General features: G+C 36.2%; 1 protein-coding gene across 2 annotated transcripts in view; it reads left to right on the top strand.

Moving 5' to 3' along the window:
- Nucleotides 1–23,285, top strand: part of Ppm1b (protein phosphatase, Mg2+/Mn2+ dependent 1B) — a 79,419-nt gene that overhangs the window by 37,859 nt on the left and 18,275 nt on the right. For both annotated transcript variants that reach the window (XM_020185690.2, XM_020185688.2), the window contains exons 2-5: nt 7,720–8,579; nt 16,797–16,914; nt 21,908–22,019; nt 22,444–22,501. In XM_020185690.2, the coding sequence (XP_020041279.1) occupies nt 7,734–8,579; nt 16,797–16,914; nt 21,908–22,019; nt 22,444–22,501 (1,134 nt within the window). In that variant the 5' untranslated portion in view covers nt 7,720–7,733. The remainder of the gene's footprint in view (nt 1–7,719; nt 8,580–16,796; nt 16,915–21,907; nt 22,020–22,443; nt 22,502–23,285) is intronic.

Raw genomic sequence — 23,285 nt, forward strand, 5'->3', positions numbered from 1 at the left:
TAAATTATAAAAGTATAATAATAAGCAAGCTTAGTTCTGTTTAAAGGTAGTTTCAGTAAAAAATTGCCTTTGATTTGAATGAAAGGTTGAAATTGAAACTTAGTTCCATGTAACACAAGCATACTTGCTGTGAGACTTAACCATGAAGTAGCTTGTATTTCAGTTGCCTCATGTGTGAGATACACTGCTTTCAGGAATGTAGACAGATGATAAATAGTTTCGATTGGAGTGGCTTGTCTCTGCATTTCATATAGTAGGACATGACTTGAATCCCCCCCCCACACACACTTTTTTTTAAGTTGGAGAAGAGGATATAGTTACCATCATTTTGGGAATCTTGGGCAACAAACAAGTCTACATACTTCTCATCCAGGAACTGAGATATCTGATTAAAGTATTTACTTATATTTTTAAAAATTAATCAGTCTTTATGAAATACTAATATGTCCAGTTGAATTGTGTCTGTGAACAGTATTTTTCTGAAGTGTATTCTAGTTGTATTCAACCGTAGTTGTTGGCAGCAGTTGGTAATCCACTTACCAATCAGACCTTAAAAGCAGAATTTCACAGTTGAAAGAGATGCTCTTTTTCTAAGAAAACAATTACTTGGTAGAGGTAGGAATCAAACCCAAAGTGCAGGCATTCCTTCCCTTGTTCACGTACAGTTCATTGCCTAAAGATGTTTTTATGGTGGCTGCTGGAGTGGCTCAAGTGGTAAAGTGCCTGCCTAGCAAGTGTGAGGCCCTGAGGTCAGCCCAGTACTGGAAAAAAATGTTATGGCATTTGTTTATATTTTAGGTGTAAGTTAGTGTGCTTTTATTAATTAGCAAATAGATTAATTTTATTGTTCTTCATTAAAGAATTTGTCATCAAAATAAATTATTAACTAGATGTACTATATTAATGTTTTCAGGAATACTAGAGAATTGCATCCTTTGAATCCTAGTTTTTGGTGGTATTTATTTTGTATAGTTGCAGATTAGCCTTAGGTTTGTTGTTGTTAGTACTGGGGTTTGCACTTGCTAGGCAGATTATCTGCCACGTAAGCCACGTCCCAAGCCCTTTTTGCTTTAGTTATTTTTCGAATAGGGTCTCAAGTTTATGTCCAGGCCAGCTTGGTCTGCAGTTTAAGATTTACACATTGCTGCAATGACAGGCTGGAGAAACTTGGCTTAGCTTTTGTTGGTTGAAGTGGGATCAGGTGAACTTTTTTGCCTGGGCTGGCCATGAACATCAATCCCTCCAGTGTCTGATCTCTGCCTTCCCAGTAGGTAGGATTATAGGCTCGATTCACCATGTTCATCTTCCTTTTTTTTCTTCTCTTGCAACTATGAGTCTAGTTCCTCATTGAGTGGTAGAACACAATGCCACTGGGGAAACAATTTTTTTTCCTGCTTTGGTCAAAATGACTAAAATAATACTTGGATGTATGACAAAAAATGTAAAATGCACTTTGAAGTATGTGTAATAAACATTGCTGACTTGAAGAAACAAGTATCAGACCAGATGAAGAATTGGAGGAAGATTTACTTTAACATTGATTAAGTTTAGGAGATTGTAAAATATCTACCCTCACTATTTACTAAGTGATATGTCAGTGTGTCTATGAGTGTAAAACAGCATAGATGCTAGACAAATAAGCGTTCCTAGCAGCGAGACTTCATTCATAAAAACAGCCTTTTGGGATAGGAGAAAAGTCAGTCACTTAGGTGGAAATGGTTCACTGTATCATTCATTCATAGGCAAAATAATGCAACAAAGAAATTGAAACCAGTAACTTACAAAAAGGCTGTTAGGGTATCTTGGGTGTGCTTAATTTTACTAAAACAAGATTTAAATTACAGTGAGTTGCTTATAGTGTTTATAAATAAGATAAGAAGGGACTAAGAAAGTACATTTTACCACCCAGAGAATTGCTGATTTTCTCATAACAAAGTTCTTTGCTTTTGAAGAGATATACACATGAAAGTGTATCTGATCTTAGCAGCATCAGATTTTTTTGGATAATGGAAAATGCAACATACTCTATATCCTCATATTTGATGTAATGGTTACTTGCTAGAAAGTAATTGTTTTGAATAAAGTGGTGTTAGAGGAGACTTGGGGAAATACATGTTTGGAAATGGGGGGGGGCGGATTATCTTCATGAACAGTTGAATTTGTATATTGTAAGCCCTTGGCAATTTAAGTAAATATTGTAGGAAAACTCATGCAAGTGCAACACCATTGTTCAAAGCAGCATTCAGGATAAAAGAATAAAACAAGAAATACTCCAAATGTTAACTGATAGTGGATAAATTGCACAGTCATATGAAGCAATACAGTGAATGAACTTCAACTTCATCACTGTAGATGAATCTCAGAAGTGTTGAGCAAGAAAAAAAAAAAAGCTTAAAGCAATATATTGAGCATCAATGTAAAGTGCTAAGCATATAAAACTAAGTCACCGTGTGGAGGTGTGGCTCAATCAGTAGAGCATCTGCCTAGCAAGTGTGAACCCCAGCGTTCAAATTCAGTACTGTAATCAATGGTAATCTCAGAAGACCCTGGTGGAGAAGACTCAGGTCCTTGCATCTTGGACCAAACCATTGGACAGAGACACAGATTGCAAACAGTAGTAAAGTTTTATTGAAAGGAAAGTTTAGGTACTGCCAAAGAAAGATTAGTGGGCTTTGGCCAAGATGGCACAGAACCCCTGATCTTTGTCCAAAAGGCATTTTTTAAGTATTAGGGCAAATGGCGAGAAAAATCTGGGCAGTCTTCACAGGAAGCGTTTGGGCGATTGATAGGTTTGATGGACAACAGTCTTGGTTATAATATGGGGTATTCTGCACAGGCACATATGTGCTGATTCCCAGGTTTTTAATTGTATGTATAAGATCTGATCAATATTCATAAGATCTTAAGTAGAGGACTTTACCTGAGAGGTCAGATTGAGGACACATTCCCCTTTATTGGGCATGCGCCTCCACTTTCTGGTCTAAACCAGCCAAGAGAACCCCTTATTTTGGGGGGAACTTACGACTGCAGAGTAATTTACAACCGAGGGGATGTCCAAGGATGAACCTAGGTGGAGTCAGGGAGGAGATCAGCCTTTTGTTGAGGAGGGTCCAGTCCCATGGCAGATCTTTTCCCTATTACTAGCCTGCTTTAATACCACCAAAAAACCGCAAAACAACAGGGAAAAAAAAAAAAAACAAAAAACACCGAAACTAAGCCACACATGAATGTGGTTAAATTACAAATTAATTACATATTTAGGGCATTGCCCATATTGGGACCAGTGGCTAAAAAAATAGGAGGCTGTAGTGGCCTTGATAAGCTGTGTGGTGGGTGTATGAAAGTTTTATTGCTCTTTAGCTATATATACACATCATATATATAAATATTTATTTATATATACATAGGGTTCAAACCCCAGTACTAAAAAAAAATCAATTTGATACTTTAAAAAAAATTGCCAGTTTGCAAAAGAATGCAATCCCTGATACAGCCAAAAGGTGTACTGGTGACATAAGCTCAATTAGATGCTCATTTTGAAGATTTTGAATCTTGAACTTTCCGAGTAAAAACAACGTAAAAGTCATTGCAGGAAGCAAGCAACGCTGTGTAACCTTTGCAGTGTTTGCAGCATAGCCGTAGGGGCTCTGTTTTTGTTGTTCTGGGCTTTGAATCCAGGGTGCCTCTACCACTTGAATCATACCCTCCAGCCTTTTTTTTTTGTACCTTGTTGTTGAGAAAGGGCCTGGCTAACTTGGCCTGGGCTAGCCTCTGTTCTGCCTCCATCCCCTGAGTAGCTGATATTACAGGCATGAGCAAACACAAACCCAGATGTTTGTTTTGAGGCTGGATCTCTCTAGATAGCCTAGGCTGGCCTTGAACTTGGATCTTCCTGCTTCAGCATGAGGTTCTTCTCTGTTTTTTGGTATTTTTCCAGGCTCCCTTTGGGTTCTTAGGATCCCGTTAGCTTTCTGTTGAAGACCCCCACCTTCTTTATTCCTAAATTAGAAACAAATTTGGCAGTAGAAATTTAAAAACTTGTTTAAAACTTAGAAGTGAGGAATTCTTGTAAATTTTGACCTATTTGTTAAAATGTAAAACTGCAGTACCTTAATTGCAAAAACATCAGGAAAGGTAAAAGCTACAAGAAAACATTTTCCCATAATTGTTAGGTGAGACTGAAAAGCCTTTGTAGTAAATGTAGTCAGGAATTCAGTTTCATTTGCACCTTTGTAAGTTGTCTATGTTCAGCCATTAAAAATAGAATATAAATAAAAATACTTAGAATTAGGTTTTTAAATCATTGTACCACAGAATTTTAAATCATTATGCTAAAAATTAATCAACCTTTAGGCTGGGGATGTAGCTCGGTGGTAGCGTGCTTACCTAGCATGTGTGAGGCCTGGGTTTGATTCCCCCATTACCCTGCCCCCAAACTGAAAAGAAATAATACAATAGACTCTTGTTATATTTATCTCAGTACAAAATGATTTGTTGTACTGATCAATGAAAAATGACTTCAATGTATTTGACATCTAATCCCTTCAAGATTCCTTTTTCTAAATACATATATAATTTATTAATGCAGTAATATATAATGCAGGAAAAGTAAATAAAATTATTTAAGTTATAAATATAATACATGCATACATTCATGTATGTTAAGTAGATTAAGATTATTATTCATGGGATATGGAATTGTAAAGCTCGATAGTAATCATAGATGAAAACAGTATCTTACAAAGGAGCCTGGACTCAAATAAGTCAATTGATCTAGACCAAGGTGTCTCAAAATGGGATTTTTAAGTCACCAGCATGCTTTTTTGAAGATCCCATCCAAGATCTTTGGGGGCCCTGGCATGATGACTCACACCTGTAATCACAACTCCTCAAGGAGAACTGAAGTTAGAGGCCAGCCTGGGCAAAACGTTGAGACCTTATTTCAATCAATAAGCCAGGCATGGTGGTTCCTTCCTGACATCCCACGTATTAGGGAGGAGGATCAGGTTCTGAGACTTGCCAAGGCAAACCTGAAAAATAACTATAGCGAAAAGGACCGGGGACATGGCTCAAGTGGTAGAGCGCCTGCGTGGCAATCAAAAAAACCCAAGGCTCTAAGTTCAAACCGTAGTATTTTCACCCTGCCCTTGCAAAAAATCTTTGGATGTAGGGATAGGGTTTTAGAATCTGCATTTTGTACAGATAATAACAAGTCATTTAATGGCATTTAGTATGTTTAAGGTACTGTTGTAAGCTCTTCACATTAGCTCATTCTTCACAGCACCCCTGTGAAGTACAAGTAACTGAGAAGTTTGTCCACGGTTATACACCTAGAATGTAGGTAGGACCAGGTTGTATGTAGGAAACCTACCAGAGAAGTCATTGGAACTTGAGAAAGCTTTAATCTATAATTCTAGTAAAGTTGGGCAGGGAAATTTGGTGGGTGCACAGTAGTACTTTATAGTTAAAGGATTTTAGGTCTTTGTCAGCCAACAGTGGGTAACTACCTTATGTGTTGGCATAATAGGAAAAGGCATTCTTTAGCACCAGATTTATGTTTTGTTCACTTTTTAACAGAATCTAACTAATAAGTCTATAGTTTTCCATTTGATATGTAGTAAAACCTTGATAAAAACAAATGTTTACTTAATGGAAATTTTTTTATGTGTTTTAATTGAATTTGGAGTTGGCCTTTTAAGATCATCAGGAGGAAAAAAAATCTTGATTTCAATACTTGGTATTAGAAGTCTTTCTAAAATGTATTTTAAAATTTTAATTCTAATTTATTGAATAAGATGACTTATCATTATGAATATCATCATTGTCCAGTGTTATACTATATAGACTTACATATATATATATATTTTCCTTTTGTTTATTCATATGTGCATACAAAGCTTGGTTCATTTCTCCCCCCTGCCCCCACCCCCTCCCTTACCACCCACTCCGCCCCCTCCCTCTCCCCCCCACCCTCTCAATACCCAGCAGAAACTATTTTGCCCTTATCTCTAATTTTGTTGTAGAGAGAGTATAAGCAATAATAGGAAGGAACAAGGGTTTTTGCTGGTTGAGATAAGGATGGCAATACAGGGCATTGACTCACATTGATTTCCTGTGCGTGGGTGTTACCTTCTAGGTTAATTCTTTGTGATCTAACTTTTTCTCTAGTACCTGTTCCCCTTTTCCTATTGGCCTCAGTTGCTTTTAAGGTATCTGCTTTAGTTTCTCTGCATTAAGGGCAACAAATGCTAGCTAATTTTTTAGGTGTCTTACCTATCCTCACCCCTTCCTTGTGTGCTCTCGCTTTTATCATGTGCTCATAGTCCAATCCCATTGTTGTGTTTGCCCTTGATCTAATGTCCACATATGAGGGAGAACATACGATTTTTGGTCTTTTGGGCCAGGCTAATCTCACTCAGAATGATGTTCTCCAATTCCATCCATTTACCAGCAAATGATAACATTTCGTTCTTCTTCATGGCTGCATAAAATTCCATTGTGTATAGATACCACATTTTCTTAATCCATTCGTCAGTGGTGGGGCATCTTGGCTGTTTCCATAACTTGGCTATTGTGAATAGTGCTGCAACAAACATGGGTGTGCAGGTGCCTCTGGAGTAACCTGTGTCCAGTTTTTTGGGTATATCCCCAAGAGTGGTATTGCTGGATCAAATGGTAGATCGACATCTAGCTTTTTAAGTAGCCTCCAAATTTTTTTCCAGAGTGGTTGTACTAGTCTACATCCCCACCAACAGTGTAAGAGGGTTCCTTTTTCCCCGCATCCTCGCCAACACCTGTTGGTGGTGGTGTTGCTGATGATGGCTATTCTAACAGGGGTGAGGTGGAATCTTAGCGTGGTTTTAATTTGCATTTCCTTTATTGCTAGAGATGGTGAGCATTTTTTCATGTGCTTTTTGGCAATTTGAATTTCTTCTTTTGAGAAAGTTCTGTTTAGTTCACTTGCCCATTTCTTTATTGGTTCATTAGTTTTGGGAGAATTTAGTTTTTTAAGTTCCCTACATATTCTGGTTATCAGTCCTTTGTATAGACTTATATATTAAGCCCTGGACTTATCTTGTAAATTGAACGCCCCCCCCCTTTTTTTTTTTTTTTTTGCAATAAAGTCTTGCCGTGTAGCTCAGGCTGTCCTTGAACTTGCTATGTAGCCCAGGCTATATTCTCCGTTGTCCTGTCTGTACTACACAGGTAGCTGGGATTACAGATGTGTATTGCTATACCCATCTAATATTTATTTATTTTTTATTGTACTGGGGGTACATTGTGACATTTACACAAGTTCTTACAGTATATCATAGTTGAATTCACCCTCCTCCATTATTCTCCTCTATCTCTCTTTCCCCCAACTCGTTTGATTTCTTTTAAAAGTTCTTAAATTTTATTTCTTCATTTTCCTTTCTCCTAGAACAGTGATTCATAACTTGGCTACACAATTGAATCACCATACTTTGAAGAAATACTGATACATATGACCCCCCAAAATTCTGATTTAATTGGTCTGATGCTAACTGCTCTTAGAAGAAGAATGTAGGGGGAAATTATTGGCTTCTTTTTTTGTTACTTGAGTTAATTAGGATAATACTGAATAATATACTAGCTAGGAGGATTTGCTGGAGAATAAGTTGAATAGTGTAGATAAATATTAAATTAAACATTAACAAATTTAAACATTTAACACCTCCAATTTCTTTTTCCTTTCAGATTCATTACTAAACATGGGTGCATTTTTGGATAAACCCAAAACTGAAAAACATAATGCTCATGGTGCTGGGAATGGTTTACGTTATGGACTGAGCAGCATGCAAGGATGGAGAGTAGAAATGGAAGACGCACACACCGCGGTTGTAGGTATTCCTCACGGCTTGGAAGACTGGTCATTTTTTGCTGTTTATGATGGTCATGCTGGATCCCGAGTAGCAAATTACTGCTCAACACATTTATTAGAGCACATCACTACTAATGAAGACTTTAGGGCAGCAGGCAAATCAGGATCTGCTCTTGAGCTTTCAGTGGAAAATGTCAAGAATGGTATCAGAACTGGCTTTTTGAAAATTGATGAATATATGCGTAACTTTTCAGATCTCAGAAACGGGATGGACAGGAGCGGTTCAACTGCAGTGGGAGTTCTGATTTCACCTACGCATATCTATTTTATCAACTGTGGTGATTCACGTGCTGTTCTGTATAGGAATGGACAAGTCTGCTTTTCTACCCAGGATCACAAACCTTGCAATCCAAGGGAAAAGGAGCGAATCCAAAATGCAGGAGGCAGTGTAATGATACAGCGTGTTAATGGTTCATTAGCAGTGTCTCGTGCTCTGGGGGACTATGATTACAAGTGTGTTGATGGCAAGGGCCCAACAGAACAACTTGTTTCTCCAGAGCCTGAGGTTTATGAAATTTTAAGAGCAGAAGAGGATGAATTTATCATCTTGGCTTGTGATGGGATCTGGGATGTTATGAGTAATGAGGAGCTCTGTGAATTTGTTAAATCTAGGCTTGAGGTCTCTGATGACCTGGAAAATGTGTGCAATTGGGTAGTGGACACTTGTTTACATAAGGTATGTAAACTATTTTGTTATAATTAAAATAATGTATTAATTTTGAAAAGGCATGGTAAGTAAACTTGAGCAAACTTGTTTGTAAAACTTAATTTTTTCTTTAGAGAGGACCTGTATATTTTTGAATACTTTCTTCATTAAAAATGAAACCACTATTTTTTTTTTTTGCCATCGCCATGTATCCCAACCTTCTAATTTGAAAATTAAGTTTAATAATTTTGAGACATTTGTTGTCATTTGACTACTCTATGGCTTGTTGCTGTGGATGAGGCATCTATATAGAACTAGCTTTTGATTCAAATTCTTATGTTCAAGTAGCCATCTTATGCATGATTTTGAAGTGGCTTGATAAAATATGTGTATAGTATAATCCTTCAGTTCACATACTAAAAGTTCAAGAGCCACATAAAATATTAGAAGGTACACCAGAAGCTAAGCCTAAATAAAATTCAGTCCTGAGCTCCTAGCAACTGAAACAAAAAGAGAAATTAAAAATATTTCCATCTCATTGTCTAATAAAAACAACACTTTTCCTCTCTAAAGGGAATTTACATGTAACTCTTAAGTAATATGTGACTTGGTACATAGCATCTTACTTTTGTGTGCCAAAATTGGTTTCATAGAGACATTTTTATTATCACTGATTAAAAAACAGAGCCTTAGGTTGAAATGTAATTCCTATGAAAGTCTTACAGCATCAGTAATAGCAAAAAAATTGAAAGTAATAGATAATTGGCCTTTCCCTGGTTGTCTTTAAAATATTCAGTTGTTTTTAGTAGGTACTTGATAGCATCTGTATAGAAACCAATTAAAATTTGAATTATCTAGCAAGTGCCTAGAGTGAGCAAGTATTCTATGGTTCTGACTGAAAAGATACGAAGGTAAAACACTGACTTGTGAAACAATGGTTTGACTTAACTCTGTATGGATTAGAACCATTCTATCTCCCTATCACATACATTGCTATGGTTTACTCAGGCATAGTTAGAATGTCTCCCTACCCCACTCCTCTCCCCTCTCTGTGGTACCAGGGTTTGAGCCAAGCCCCCAGCTCTTTTTCCCCTTAGTTATTTTTAGGTAGCATCTCATTTTTGCTCAAGGATGGCTTCTCAAGAGCTAGGATTACTGATGTGTGCCACCAGCTAAAATGTTTTACAAGAAGGATCTCTAAATATGTGAAAATGCTGAGGTTTTGATGAAATAAATTTTCCTTTTCCATAGAATGCAAAGAAACAACTTCAGAAAGAGAATTTATGTGGTATTGTTCCTGGTGGGCAGCTTTTTTATGAAAATATTTTAATGGCAGTATTTCTAGCTCTTGAGTTTTATTTTTAGTACACTATGTGTTTTTTGTTTCCCAGGATGCGTTTAGTACAGAAGTATTGATGATGGTAGTAATCAAATAGTAAGTAGCTTTGAAAATGTCATTCTCCTTGGCTTCTAAATGGAGTGATTCTCACCTATAGAGATTACAGCAGGCATATATTCTGAGCCTGACTAGTAAATAACAACAGTATTTTCCCCAATCAGAAAAAACAGTATGCTTGTTACTGAACAAAATTCAGCCACTTAAGTCAGCTACATTACTTGTATGTAATCTTTTTTTTACCTGCCTGCAAGTGTGTGTGTGTGTGTGTGTGTGTGTGTGTTAGTCTTAATCCAAACTCTACTTGCATCCATTGAAAGAATGCTAGTTTTCAAGAACTGTGACTACCTTTTTGAAAGAGATTTTTGAATGGGGTTTAATTTATGCTGATTTTTACTTGATAAATTTTATTAAAGTGATTAAATATTCATGTTAGTGGCATTAAAAAATTTTAGACAGAGTCTTAGAATCTCAAAAATGAGGAACGATACTAACAGATTAGAGTTTGGGGCAGGTAATCCATTCAATTTTTAATTGAAGCTGACTATTATATTTCCTTTTAATGAAGCTGCATTCAAATTGAAATCAGTTTTGAGATATTTGGCTGGCTTTGGTTGAAACATAACAAGTTTTTGAGGTTTTTTTTTAACTGTGCAAAGATACTTAGGGAATTAAACTTCAATTTCTGTTTTTTTAACTTTAATTTTGTCATTCTACTTGGTGGTATTGTAAAATCAAGGGTTAGCTGTATTATAAAATTTCTACTTTAAATTTAATGTGAAAGATTAGATATAAGTTTATAATCCACAGAAAACACTAAAGAGATTGCTCAGTAAATGTTACCTGTTGAAGAGGAAAGAGAGAGAGAGAGAGACTTTCCAGTTACACAGCTGTTTCCTTAAGAAATTTAGGTGAAGTCAGTATTTTTTATTATGCCTTAATAGCTTATAGGCACTTTTGTATGTCAACTCCCAAAACCTTGGAAGGTTGTGGTAATCGACATAATCATAGTCACCATAGTATCAATAAATCATTGCTTTCTGTGAGCCAGATGCTGTGCTAAGCACTTTATACATATTTTAACTAATTTAATTTCATAATAACCATATGAGGGTAGTTAACATTATAGTTAATGATAGTCATTTTTCAAGATTTCCATTTAGCAGTGTGAAGCCGTAAGTGTTGAATGACTCTAGTCAGGTATTATTCTGTTTAAATGAGATACTTAGCTGTAGTGGAGATAGTCCCTTTTTTATTGCCAGTGCTAGCATTCATGGTATTTATTGCCAAGTAATTCCAGCTTTCATAAAATACGTAACTGCTATTTGCATAGTGATTCATAACTTATTAGTCACTTATTTTATTAATCTTCACAGTAATCTGACGTGAACAAAATAAAAACATTAAGGAGATGGAAGTTGTTTGAGTTTAAAAGCTGGTTGTAAGTCATACGCTTGTTGAGTATTGAAGCTGAGACTAGAATCCAAGTTTTTTGGGTCAAGTCTAGTATTTTTTGCTAAAAGTATTTCCTAGAATGTTGTGATAAAGAAGCTTTTGTTTGTGTGTATTTTTTTTATTCGACTGAATAAAACTTTTCCTTTTTCAGTTATTACAAAATTACTATTTTTTTTGTAATAAATGCAAAGGTGATTGAAGTTACTTAACTATATGTTCTTCCTTTCTAATCTCACTTCCCTTAGGCAACCACTGTTTACAGTTTGCTGTGTGTCCTTTCAGATGGTTCACTGCATGGGTGGTTCATTGCTAGAATTCTCTCCTGCCAAATGGTTCTCTGCAGTTTTTCAAATATAAAATATAAGCATAAAGGCGGGGATGTGGTCATGTGGTTTCAAATTTGAGGCCAGTCTGGGCTAGAAAGCCTGAACCATATAGCAAGATCCTGTCTCCCAACAAACAGTTAACAAAACCTCAAAAAACAAAATACATAAGCATAAAAAATAGTTTTGTTTTTTCCCAGTCTTACAGAAATTGATGTTATGCATGTTTCTTTGACATCTGCTTTTTTTTCTTTTTTTTTTGCATCATAAGTCAGTATTCCTTTAAATTTTTGTAATATTTGATTTCCTTAATTTCAGTTTATATACCACCTATTAGAAGCTTATTTGTTTAAAACTTGAGATAGGCTCTGACCAGTGGATAAAATTGACAGAAACAGTTTCCCAAGGCAATATCATTCTAGATTATTCCTACCATATAGAAAATTTACTTGTATATCCCCAAAAATATTTGTTCAGTTTTAAACTCAGTACTTTTTCCATTGTAGTTCGTAGCAGTATCATCATAAATAATGCAAAAGTAGACATAATATTAGTGAGGTGTGGTTGGGTATTTTGAGATATGGAGAAAAGAAGAATTGATGGTAAAAGCACACTGTAGATAAAGGAGGCACTCTAGCTTAGTGTACAGATTTCCTTTCTTTCTTGGTCATAATGCTCCAGTGTCTTGAGTAATTTTTCAGATTAATACTTAAAAATTCCAAGTATTAAGTGTTTACATCCAGATTTAGTGAATCCTAATAAAATAATAGACATATATTTTTAAAGAGTTTTAATTTTATTCTTTAAAAAGCCACAGTTAGGCAGAGCTGATGTAAGCCTAAAATCCCAGCATGTTGGGAGGTCAAGGCAGGAGGTTCATGAGTTCAAGGCCAGCCTGGACTAGGTAGGTATGTAGCCAGACCTTGTATCAAAAATCCAAAACAAGAAATCAGTGAGTAACAACTAAAAAATAAAAACAACACAGTTGCTAATAAAGTATGCAATCTTGTTGTATACAGCACAGCCTTTCAAACCTTGGAATCACTGACTACTGCCACTCTGATTTCCTGTATTGTATTGATTTTTTTTTTTTTTTTAATTGTGGTCCTAGCATTTGAACTTGGGTCTCCTTGCTATTTGCCCTGGCTGGCCTTGAAATACAATTCTCCCAATCTCAGCCTCCCAAGTTGATAGAATTACAGGTATGAGCCACTGGTGGCTGGCCTTACTGATTTTTATGAGGACTTGCTTTTCTCACAACAACCCCATAATACTCTAGCCATGCAAAACTGGGATATCTTTGAGAAGAATGTTTTCTTATATAATGTTTAATCTAGGAAAATGAAGTAAGTTTTTAGGGACATTCAAAAATGTTGAGTAGCACTGTATTTCTTCTCATTTACAATATGGTTAGTGAGCACATGGTGGCACCTTGGTCCTCCTTGGTGCACCATTTGGTAAACTTGGGTTCAGTATTAAGAACATAGGCTTTGATGCCAGACAGCTGGGTTTTAAGTTATGCTAAGCCACTGAGTATGAATTTGGCAAAGCCTCTGTTTTTTATCTTTATGGAAAGAAAAATGATAGTGTCTTCTTCATGGGTCATTGAGAGTAAAGCTCTTGTCAAGTAACAGCATTATCTAATTTACAGATACAATATATTTTAATTCTGTTGATGGTGGTTTTGAAACAGTGATACATTTATGAAGAGGAAAAATAATTCTTGTGAAAAGAAGAAGTCATAGACTCTTTTCATGGATAGGTGAAAATGTAGTCTGTTCCTTCAGCTTTGCTGATGATTGAGCTATAGTAATTGAGATCACTGCAGTGAGTGCCAGGTTAAAAATTTGATTTAAAAATGAATATTAATGATTCACATCTCAGATACTTCTTTACTAACCTAGAGATTCTGTTCCCAGCTATTACATATGCTGTGTGAAAATGTGCTCCTGGATACTTTTTTTGTAACCACATAGCATTCAGCTTTAAAACTAACAATATCAAACTGTTCTCTGCTTAAATTGAGATACCTTTGTCTATTGGAGGGGAAATGATTTCTTTGACTTACTACTATCTATTAGTTATTAGTGTTCAGAGTCTTTAATGTGTTAATTACTGTGCTGTGGAAAAAAGGAAAAACATGTTTCAATACTGGACTCAATGGAAAGGTCATACAGATTCTGCAAGAATCATTTGTCTCTAGAAAACTAAAGAGGAATCATAAGAAGGATCTTTTTCTGCTGAAACACTTTTGCTTTATGTTTCAAGAAAAGTCACCTTTACATAGAAATAGAAGCCGGTGGCATTTAAATCATTCATGACTGGAATGTAAATGTAAATTATGTCTTTTTAAAAATTTTTGATGTTTTTAAATTGTGCTGGGGATACATTGTGGCATTTACAAAAGTTCTATATACTATATCAAATATATCATACTTGAATTCACCCCCTCCATCTTTCTCCTTTATCCCCTTTTCCCCCAGTTATGTCCTTTAAATACCTTTGAAGGGCTATTAACTCCTTGAGACAATCTTGTGTTTCATTTTACAAATAAGGGTTTTTTTGTTAAATTAGCCTTTTTTGTGAAAACAAAATTTTTATTAGCATACATTATTAATAGTACAAGGGGATTTCATTGTGATAACTCCATAGATATAAAGACTTTATAATGAAAGTGTACTTTCAACAAGTTCATCCCCTCTATTATGTTCCCTTAGCCTCCACCCTCCCTTTTTCAAACAGTGTGTGATAGGTTTTATTATGCTATCTTATGTATATAATGTACTTTTATCCTCTTCACCCCCAGTATCCTCTGCTTTCTTTCTCTTCCTTCTGCTGATCCCCCCAACAGACCTCCTTTTAAAACTCATATCCCATTATCATCATCATCTTCGTTAGTCATTTCATCATCCTCACCAAGTAAGATTTATATTTTGTAATTTATAAAATTAAAAGGGAGATTTTTCATGTAGTAGATTAAGAATTGTCCTAACAGTGCTCTTGCTGTTGCTACCAAAATAAGAAATGGTTAGAAGAAACTAGATTTCTAAAAATGTTAGTTGCTAACTCTGTTTATTCATTAAATTGGTTTAAAATCATTACTATTATAGGGTCTGGAGGTGTGGCTCAAGTAGTAGAGCACCTGCCTAGCAAGTGTGAAGCCCTGAGCTCAAAACCCAGTACCACAAAAAAAAAAGTGGTAAAAATAATTACTATTAAGTGATTGCTCGATTCTTGAAAATCCATGGTCTAGTTTAAAATGTTTTAGATTTTAAAGTTTTTGTTTGAAGTACACTGGAATATGTGTCTCTTTCACATAGCCAAATGCAGTATTTCTAATAGTCATGAAAGTTTAGGTGGGTTTCATTAAAGAATGAAATAACTTTGGCTAATGTAGAAATCCTGATTTTCCAGATAGTCGGAAACTAGTTATATACTCATGATGAGTCTTCCTATCATGAGTCTGTGGAATTAATTTTTTTTGTTGTTGTTGAAGTCTTCTGAACACCTGACTTTCACTGCCTTTAAGTCTTACTTCCATTAAGTTTGAAGGTAGAAGCAGAAGATCTTCAAATCCTACCTGTCTTTTTGTCTATGTCATGTGTATTCTGGAAAGGTTGTTAGTCTGAGCCAAAAAATGCCAGCCTAGATTCTTGCTATAATGACTGAAAAGTCTAGAATGGGCATGGCCTTCATTTCTTTCACTTGGGATAGCAGACCCCACTCTCAGACAAAATAACTTACCATACATACAGTTTTTTAGAGTGGTGAACAGGGGGTATAATTTTTTGTTTGTTTGTTTGTTTGTTTGTTTTTAATATCATTAGCTGAGCATGGTGGTGCATGCCTCTAATTCCAGAAGCAATTGGGAGATAGAGGAAGGAGGATCATGAGTTTAGAGCCAGCCTGGGCTATATAGCAAGACTGTCTCAAAAAACAAACAAAATCATTATTCTAACTTCACTTTCATCTGTTATAAGAAACTCAGTTAAAGTAATGTATCTAATAGAAAAGGTAATAATTGATTTTTTAACACATTGCACATAATCATGGTGCTAGGCTTTTTTCTTAAATAATTTATCTGTAAGAATGTGATTAAAAGACAGTAAAGTTTATCATTAAATTAAGCATTTTAGTTGCTCTCTAAAGACCCTGAAACTGTGTTTCTTTATAACAATTTGCTATCTTCTCTTTAAAAGTTGCCCACGTTGAGCTGAGTTTGTAATCTCAGCATTTGGGAGGCTGAGGCAGGAGGATTGAAAGCCCAAGGGCAAACACATAGTGAGACTTTGTGGGAGGAAGTGGGGGGGGAGTTGCCCACCTATATGCCTGTGTCTTAGCCATCCAGTTACAAAAGACTGATTCTGTACCCTTAGAACAGTTTCAAGGGTGTCCTCTCACCAATAATTTTCAACTATGTTAAATTTAGTTATTACATTGTTAAGTGCATTTGCATTGCCCCAGTGTAAGTTAATTAGCTGAAAAATTTGCACATGTTTAAAGGATGCATTTTTGACCTAAGCCGCTTTTAGAAATATGGAATCTTGAGATCAGAAGATTTAATAGGTAGGAAGATGTCTTCATATCTCAGGCTGTAAAATGGTGGGTAAGAATAGTTACATAGCCAGGTACCTGAGGCTCATGCCTGTAATCCCAGCTACTTAGAGGCTGAGATCAGGAGGATTGCAGTTTGAGGCCAGCCCAGGCAAATATTTGTGAGACCCCACTCCAAAATAACCAGAGCAAAAATGTACTGGAGGGTGGCTCAAGTGGTAGAGCACCTGCTTTGCAAGTACAAAGCCCTGAGTTGAAACCCCAGTCACACACATATACAAAAAAGAATATTTACATACAATTAAAACTCAAAAAATAACTACAGATCTACACATACCTAAATACTTTGTTTCTTCAGGTTGTATTTTAAATAGTTCTTTTGAATAAAAATGAAATGTGTTGAATATATGTTCTAAAGATTTAAATAAACTTTAACTGCTTAAAATAACAAAGTAAAATAGAAAGTTGATATATTGACTATAGAAATGGCTTTTTTTTTTTTCTTTCTTTAATATACAGGGAAGTCGAGATAACATGAGTATTGTATTAGTTTGCTTTTCAAATGCCCCCAAGGTCTCAGATGAAGCAGTGAAAAAAGATTCAGAGTTGGATAAACACTTGGAATCACGGGTTGAAGGTAAGAATATTTTTTTAATTGATAAGGAAATGAAACGTATTCTTCCTTGTTTATCTGATGATTCTTTTTAAAATTTCCATAGAAGTTATTTCAGAACAAGACCTTAAAAACCAAATTTCTGTCTGCCTAAGATTTACTGTCTTGGACTAATTTTTATAAGTTTGAGGAGAGTGAATTAATCTTTTCTAACTTCTTAAGTATCTGGATATATACCCTAAACAAGTCTGTAAGCTTTTTTTGTTGTTTCTGTCTGTATTTTTTTCAGTTGTAAATGAGCCCTACTTACAGGTCTCAGTGAGTTCTACATTGTCAGATGATGGGAAGATGGGAAACATGTGAGAACACTCTGAAGACCATGTCAGAAGCACTCATTCTTTTTGATAACATAATTATTAAGAGGAGCTTTTGGTGGTTGCCAATAATGTACATGATAGTCTGTTAAGGTGGATGATATAGGACATCAGAGGTCTAGAAGAATGTTCTTAGTTCATGAAGAAATTGAGTAGTGTTTTTTTTGTAGTACGGGGGTTTGAACTTAGGGCCTAACACTTGCTAGGCAGGTGCTCTATCACTTTAGCCACTTTACCAACCTTTTTTATGTGTGTGTTGGGTATTTTCGAGCTAGGGTCTCCATTTGCCCCTTCTGGCTTCGAACCACAGTTCTGATCTCTGCCTCCGGAGTAGCTAGGATTACAGGGATCCCTGCTTGTTATGTGATCTTATCTGACTAGCCTAATCTCTCTAAACTCCAATTCCTTTATTGCAAACTACGGATAGCAACATGCAACTAGAGAGTAAAATAACCATCTGTATTGAACTGAAGTGACCCAGCTTTTGAGAAATTAAAAATTTAGGTGCACTAAAAAGTTATTAGAGAAAAGAACTTATTTAAAGATAGTTAGGATAGACATTATCCAAGGGGGAAATCGTGATAGATACAGGTATTACTGCTATGGGGTCTTGCAGTGGCATAGAAAGATTGTTCTCACCTTAGACTTTAATAAGGACAGTGAGTATTTATAACCACAGAGCTGTGTTGTGATCAGTGGATAGAAGATTAATAAGTGGAAACATCAAGAATGAGGCATTTGTGGCCAAACTGACTGGACAGGATTGTTGTTGAAAGCCAGCCCAGGTGATAAGATAATTAAGGGTGGTTAAATACCAAGGGTGGGGGATTTTCCTTAAAGTGATTTAGGGTTCTTGCTCAACCTCTATTCTTCATGGAGAGGGAAGCCCAAGGTTGGCCTAGAACAGGACTTGAAGAGCCTGATTAGAGTTTTGGTCAAAGCAGAGAAAATAAATGAGATACTTAAGCAAATAGCATGCTACCTATCACCTAAGACCTCAGCAAATTGTAGATTTTACTGACTCTTAACTTCTCTAGCACCTAAATTTTAAATTTCTCAAAGGCTGAGTCAATTCTGTTCAATATGGATTGTTAATTTTCTCTTGTATACTTTGTAACTTTCCAAAGTATATGTTATGTGGCCGAATTGGCAGATACTTAATATCTTAACTTCTGAGGCCTGTGACAAATACTAGATTGTAGTCATTCAGTCGAAAGACTTTGAAGTCCTTGGCAAGGAAGACTCCACAAATCTATTTGAGTTGGTACTTACACTTGTAAGTAACCTTTTAATAAGGCATTGCTCTTCAAGGGCATTGGGTTTCTATTAGAATTTTAAATCACATTATCTGACATTACATTTTTGAGGTGAAAGCATTCTGGTATAAAGGATAAGACTGTATGCATTTTTGTTTGTTTTGTGGCCTGGGGATCAAACCCTTGGCTTCACATGCTTGGGGAAGTGCTTTAACACTGAATTACACCCCCAGCCTTGTGTATGTTTTTGGTGGGAGGGACAGGGTGGAGGAAGTATAGTGTTAAAATAAGCAGGAAATAGTATTTAGTCTAAGTAGATTTATTAGCTATCTAATGAGTGCTTTCTTTATACATTCATTCATTCTGTGTTTGTGGAGCATGTGTACTACTAAGGTTACAATGAAAAATAAGGCAAGCCTCAGGGAGTTCATGTTCTAGTACAGACCAATACTTAGTAAAAAAAAAAAAAAAAAAAGAAGAAGAAAGTGGGGTAGGAGGGAGACAAACCTAGTAAACAGAGAGTAACAAGGAATGTTGATTAGGAAAGTCTGTGAGGAAGGGCATTTGAGGAAAGACCTCTCTGTGGAGAGAGCTGATACCTGGGGAAGAACATTCTAGGCAAAGAGAGCAGGAAAGACTAAGGAGGGAAAGAGGGAGAAGATTAAGAGAGATGCTAGGATGTGTATAATGTAGGTTCTTGTGGATCAGAGTGAGGACTTTGGGAATTTGAAAAAGTTGAGCACAGGACTGACTTAATTTGACTGTTTTTCAAAACTACTGTGTAGAGAGGGGACAAGAAAGGAAGCCACAAAATATCAATTAAAAGCCATGCACTAATGCAGATAGCAGATGGTGGTGGTGAGTTGGACTGGACTAACATAGTGAAGGGTATGAGAATTAGTGGGTAATGTTCTAGACTGCAGTGGTTCTCATTTGGGGGAAATTGTGTCTCATGGTGACATATGGCAGTGTCTGTACATGTTTTTGGTGTTGCAACTGAAGGAGTGTCACTGGCATCTAGTGAGTAAAAGCTGGGGATGCTGCTTACATCTTACAGTACACAGGACAGCCCTTCCCTCCCAAACAAAAAAATGATCTGGTCCAAAATGTCAGCAGTACCAAGGTTGATAAACTCTGTGCTGCAGTGGTGATACAAGATAGAAAATTGGTCTTGCTTTTATGAAGCTTAGTCTCTTTTTGTCTCTGTGACAAGAGAAACAGTATGAAGGAGGAACGATTTATTTTGCTTTATAGTTTCAGAATGTTCAGCGCATGGTGGGCTGGCTCCATTACTTTGAGCCTGAGGCAAGGCAGAATATCATGGAGGAGGAAACATGGTTGAGGAGGCTGCTCACCTCATGATGGCCGAGAAGCCAGAGACAGACACACACACACACACACGCACGCCGCGCGCACACACACACGCGATACACTCTTCAAAGGCACACCCCCAGTGACCTACTTCCTCCAGCTAGGCCCCACCTCCTAAATAGCCTTTTCAGCTATGAACTCATGAATAGATTAATCCATGATACAGTAAACATCCTGTAGATGGGAGTGTAGAGCAATGTACACCCTTTAGCTTGAGTCAGAGAAGTATTTGAGAAAGTAACATATTGAAGTTGAACTGGAAGGATGAAATATGATTTGATTATACAAAGGGGTTGATTAGATTGGCATGAAAAGTGTTCCAAACTCAAGGAAAGAAGAGTACATGTGAAGTCTTTAGTTGCAGAGTAGTCTCTTTGGGGGTTTGAACTCAGTGCTTCCTGCTTGCTAGGCAGGCATTCTAACACTTCAGCCATGCTCCCAACCCTTTTTTGCTTTATTCATTCATTCATATATTGGTGGGACTGGGGTTTGAAGTCAGGGCTTCATACTTTCAACTCAGGCACTATACCACTTGAGCCACACTTCCAGTCCATTTTGCTCTGGTTATTTTGGAGGTCTTGCAGACTATTTCTCAGACTGGCTTTGAACTACAGTCCTTCTAATCTCAGCCTCCCTATGTGGCAAAGATTACAGATTTGAGCCACTAGCACCTGACTTGCTTTAGTTATTTTTTAGTTAAGGTCTCACTAACTTTTGCTGGCCTCAAACCTCCCTATTTCTCTGTCTCTGCAGTAGCTGTGATTACAGGCATGAACCACTATGCCTGGCTGCAGGAGTTGTCTTTGGTTAGAACCTTTAGAGATGAGGGAGTTGGGCAGAGTCGAAAGGGAGTAGTGGTGCAAAGACAGGGTCTTGGTGAGGCATGGTGAAAAAGTTTGTATTTTGCATCTTGGAAACTGCTAAAAACACCACTTTTTTGTTGTCTTAAAAGTAAATTGCAAGGCTGGAGGCATGGTTCCAGTGGGAAAGCATCTGCCTAGCAAGTGTGAGGGCCTGAGATCAAACCCCAGTACTGCCAAAAAAAAAAAAAAAAAACCCCAAGTAAATTGCCACTGGATTTGGTGGCATATGTCTCAACCTCAGAGGCAGAGGCAGGAGTATTGGGAATTTGTGCCCAGGCTGGGCTACATTGTGACACCGTGTTGCTAAAAACAAAAAACAAAAACTAAGTTGCAGTTGCTTCATTTTGATTTTCAGAAGTTTTCCAGTGTCCAAGTAATTAGGCTTTAAAATATCTGTTTTTGGACTGGAGTAGTGGCTCATGTGTTAGAGTGCCTGCCTAGAAAATGTAAAGGTCTGATTTTAAACCTCAGTATGCAAAAAAAAAAAAAAAAAATACGTTTTCCATAAATTTTAAATAGAGAGTTTAAAATTTTTGTTTTGTTCTAAGCATTAGCAGGTACTGTGATATATTTTATTTCAAATTGTTATGGACCACAAGTATCTAGGTATCAAAAAACCTAGAGAAATGAATTTTTAATTTCCCTCTTTTTTCTTATTATCTTTACCCATTGCTTTCGTTTCTCTGTAATTATGGCATAAATACAGCTTTTATGTTATTTTTAAGTAAAATTAGATGAAAATTTTTTCCATGTAACTGTTACTGTGTTCATAAGGGTCATTTTTAGTGATTATAAAACATTTCACTCAGGTGCTACGCTACTTTTCTCAGTGTGTGTATCTTTGTCACTGGCATTCAAATTCAGGGCCTCATGCTTGCTAAGTAGGCATGCTATCACTTGATCCTTGCCACCAGCCTAATGCCAGTTGTTAACTGTCTGCTTATTGTTGGACATTTAGTTCCAGTTTACGCTTTTATGAATAATAATGTAGTATGTGTACACAGATACCTTTGCTACTTTTTGTTCTTTGTTAGTGTTTGTTTTTTAAATTTTAAAATAGGTACTACCAAATAGTACCTCTTGTTTCACTTCTTTGGCAATACTGGATTCTCTGTTGACATTAATTAAGGAACTTTAAAAAAAATTTTTACAGAAATTATGGAGAAGTCTGGTGAGGAAGGAATGCCTGATCTTGCCCATGTTATGCGCATTTTGTCTGCAGAAAATATCCCAAATTTACCTCCTGGGGGAGGTCTTGCTGGCAAGTAAGTACAACAAAAAAAAGCTAATTTTGAGTTCATTTAAAATAAGGAATTAAATAATTTTGGGTAAGAGAACAAATCAGAAGTATATCAGTTATCTAGCGATTAGGTGAGGTGGTATTTCTTATTTATATTAGAGAAGAACTTTAAAACTTCATCTAGAAAGATTTTTTTTTAAATAAGCTCTTAGGATGAAGCTTTTCTTGCTGAATGAGAACATACGGATATGCAAGATCAGATTCTAAGTGAAATGTAGAAACTGTTCCTGGCAAGTATTCGGTGTGACAATTTTTTCTCATAGTGAAGATAAAATATTAAACATGAGCTTAAAAATGGGGGTAGCTTAGTAAGACTACAACATTTTTTAAAGCACAATGTTAATTGAAACTGTAGTTTGATAAGACTAAAGCATTTTTTTTCTTTTAAGGCGCAATGTTATTGAAGCTGTTTATAGTAGACTGAATCCACATAGAGAAAGTGATGGGGTAAGTTTCATTTTATTTCCTAAGCATTTGAAGTAATCTTACAATGTTGATACTAGATATGAATGAATTAACATAATGAGGTCTCTACATAATAAATTGTTACTCTCTTTTGTTTTAAAGAGTTAGTTGAGGCTTTTGAAAATGTATCAAAGTGGAGAGAGGTAAAATTCTGTTTTGTAGATAGTTTTGTTGTCACTGGACATCCAGTGACCTTTTTGTTTGAGCTATCTATCCCTGTTTCCTCCCTGTATGTCTGCCTTTCATTTTTCTACCTTATACCTTAAACTCAAGGCAGAAATGTGCTTTTACACATCTCATTTTCTCCAGTAGGTGGCTGCCAGTCCCAGAAGTTAGTAAGTTGTTATGTTAATGACCAGTCCTTTCAGTGTCCCTTTGTGCCTCATTGGAATATCAAGGATAGCTTTTTTTTCTTTCTTTTTTTTTTTTTTTTTGAAATATTGATGGCATACTATATGAATGGTAAGCTGACATAACCATTTCTGTTGAACTCTGCTGTACTTCATCAGAGCAGAACTCTCTATTTCTTTCCCTCTTTTTATGCTATCCCTAGAAATACTGATGAGCTGCACTTGCCCCTCTACATAGCTTTAAATAACCACACCAGAAGATAAATTGTGTGTGTGTTTGTGTGTGTGTGTGTGTTTAAAGTTGAACTCAATTTCAAATAAAGTATTTTCTCATAGGATTTTCAAGATCTAAAAACAAATTACTTAATTTTTAGTATGTAGGCTTCAAAGTTAAGGGAGCCAGGCAAAGTAATGAA

Source organism: Castor canadensis, chromosome 12, assembly GCF_047511655.1.
Source record: "Castor canadensis chromosome 12, mCasCan1.hap1v2, whole genome shotgun sequence".
In the NCBI taxonomy this organism is placed as follows: Eukaryota; Metazoa; Chordata; class Mammalia; order Rodentia; family Castoridae; genus Castor; species Castor canadensis.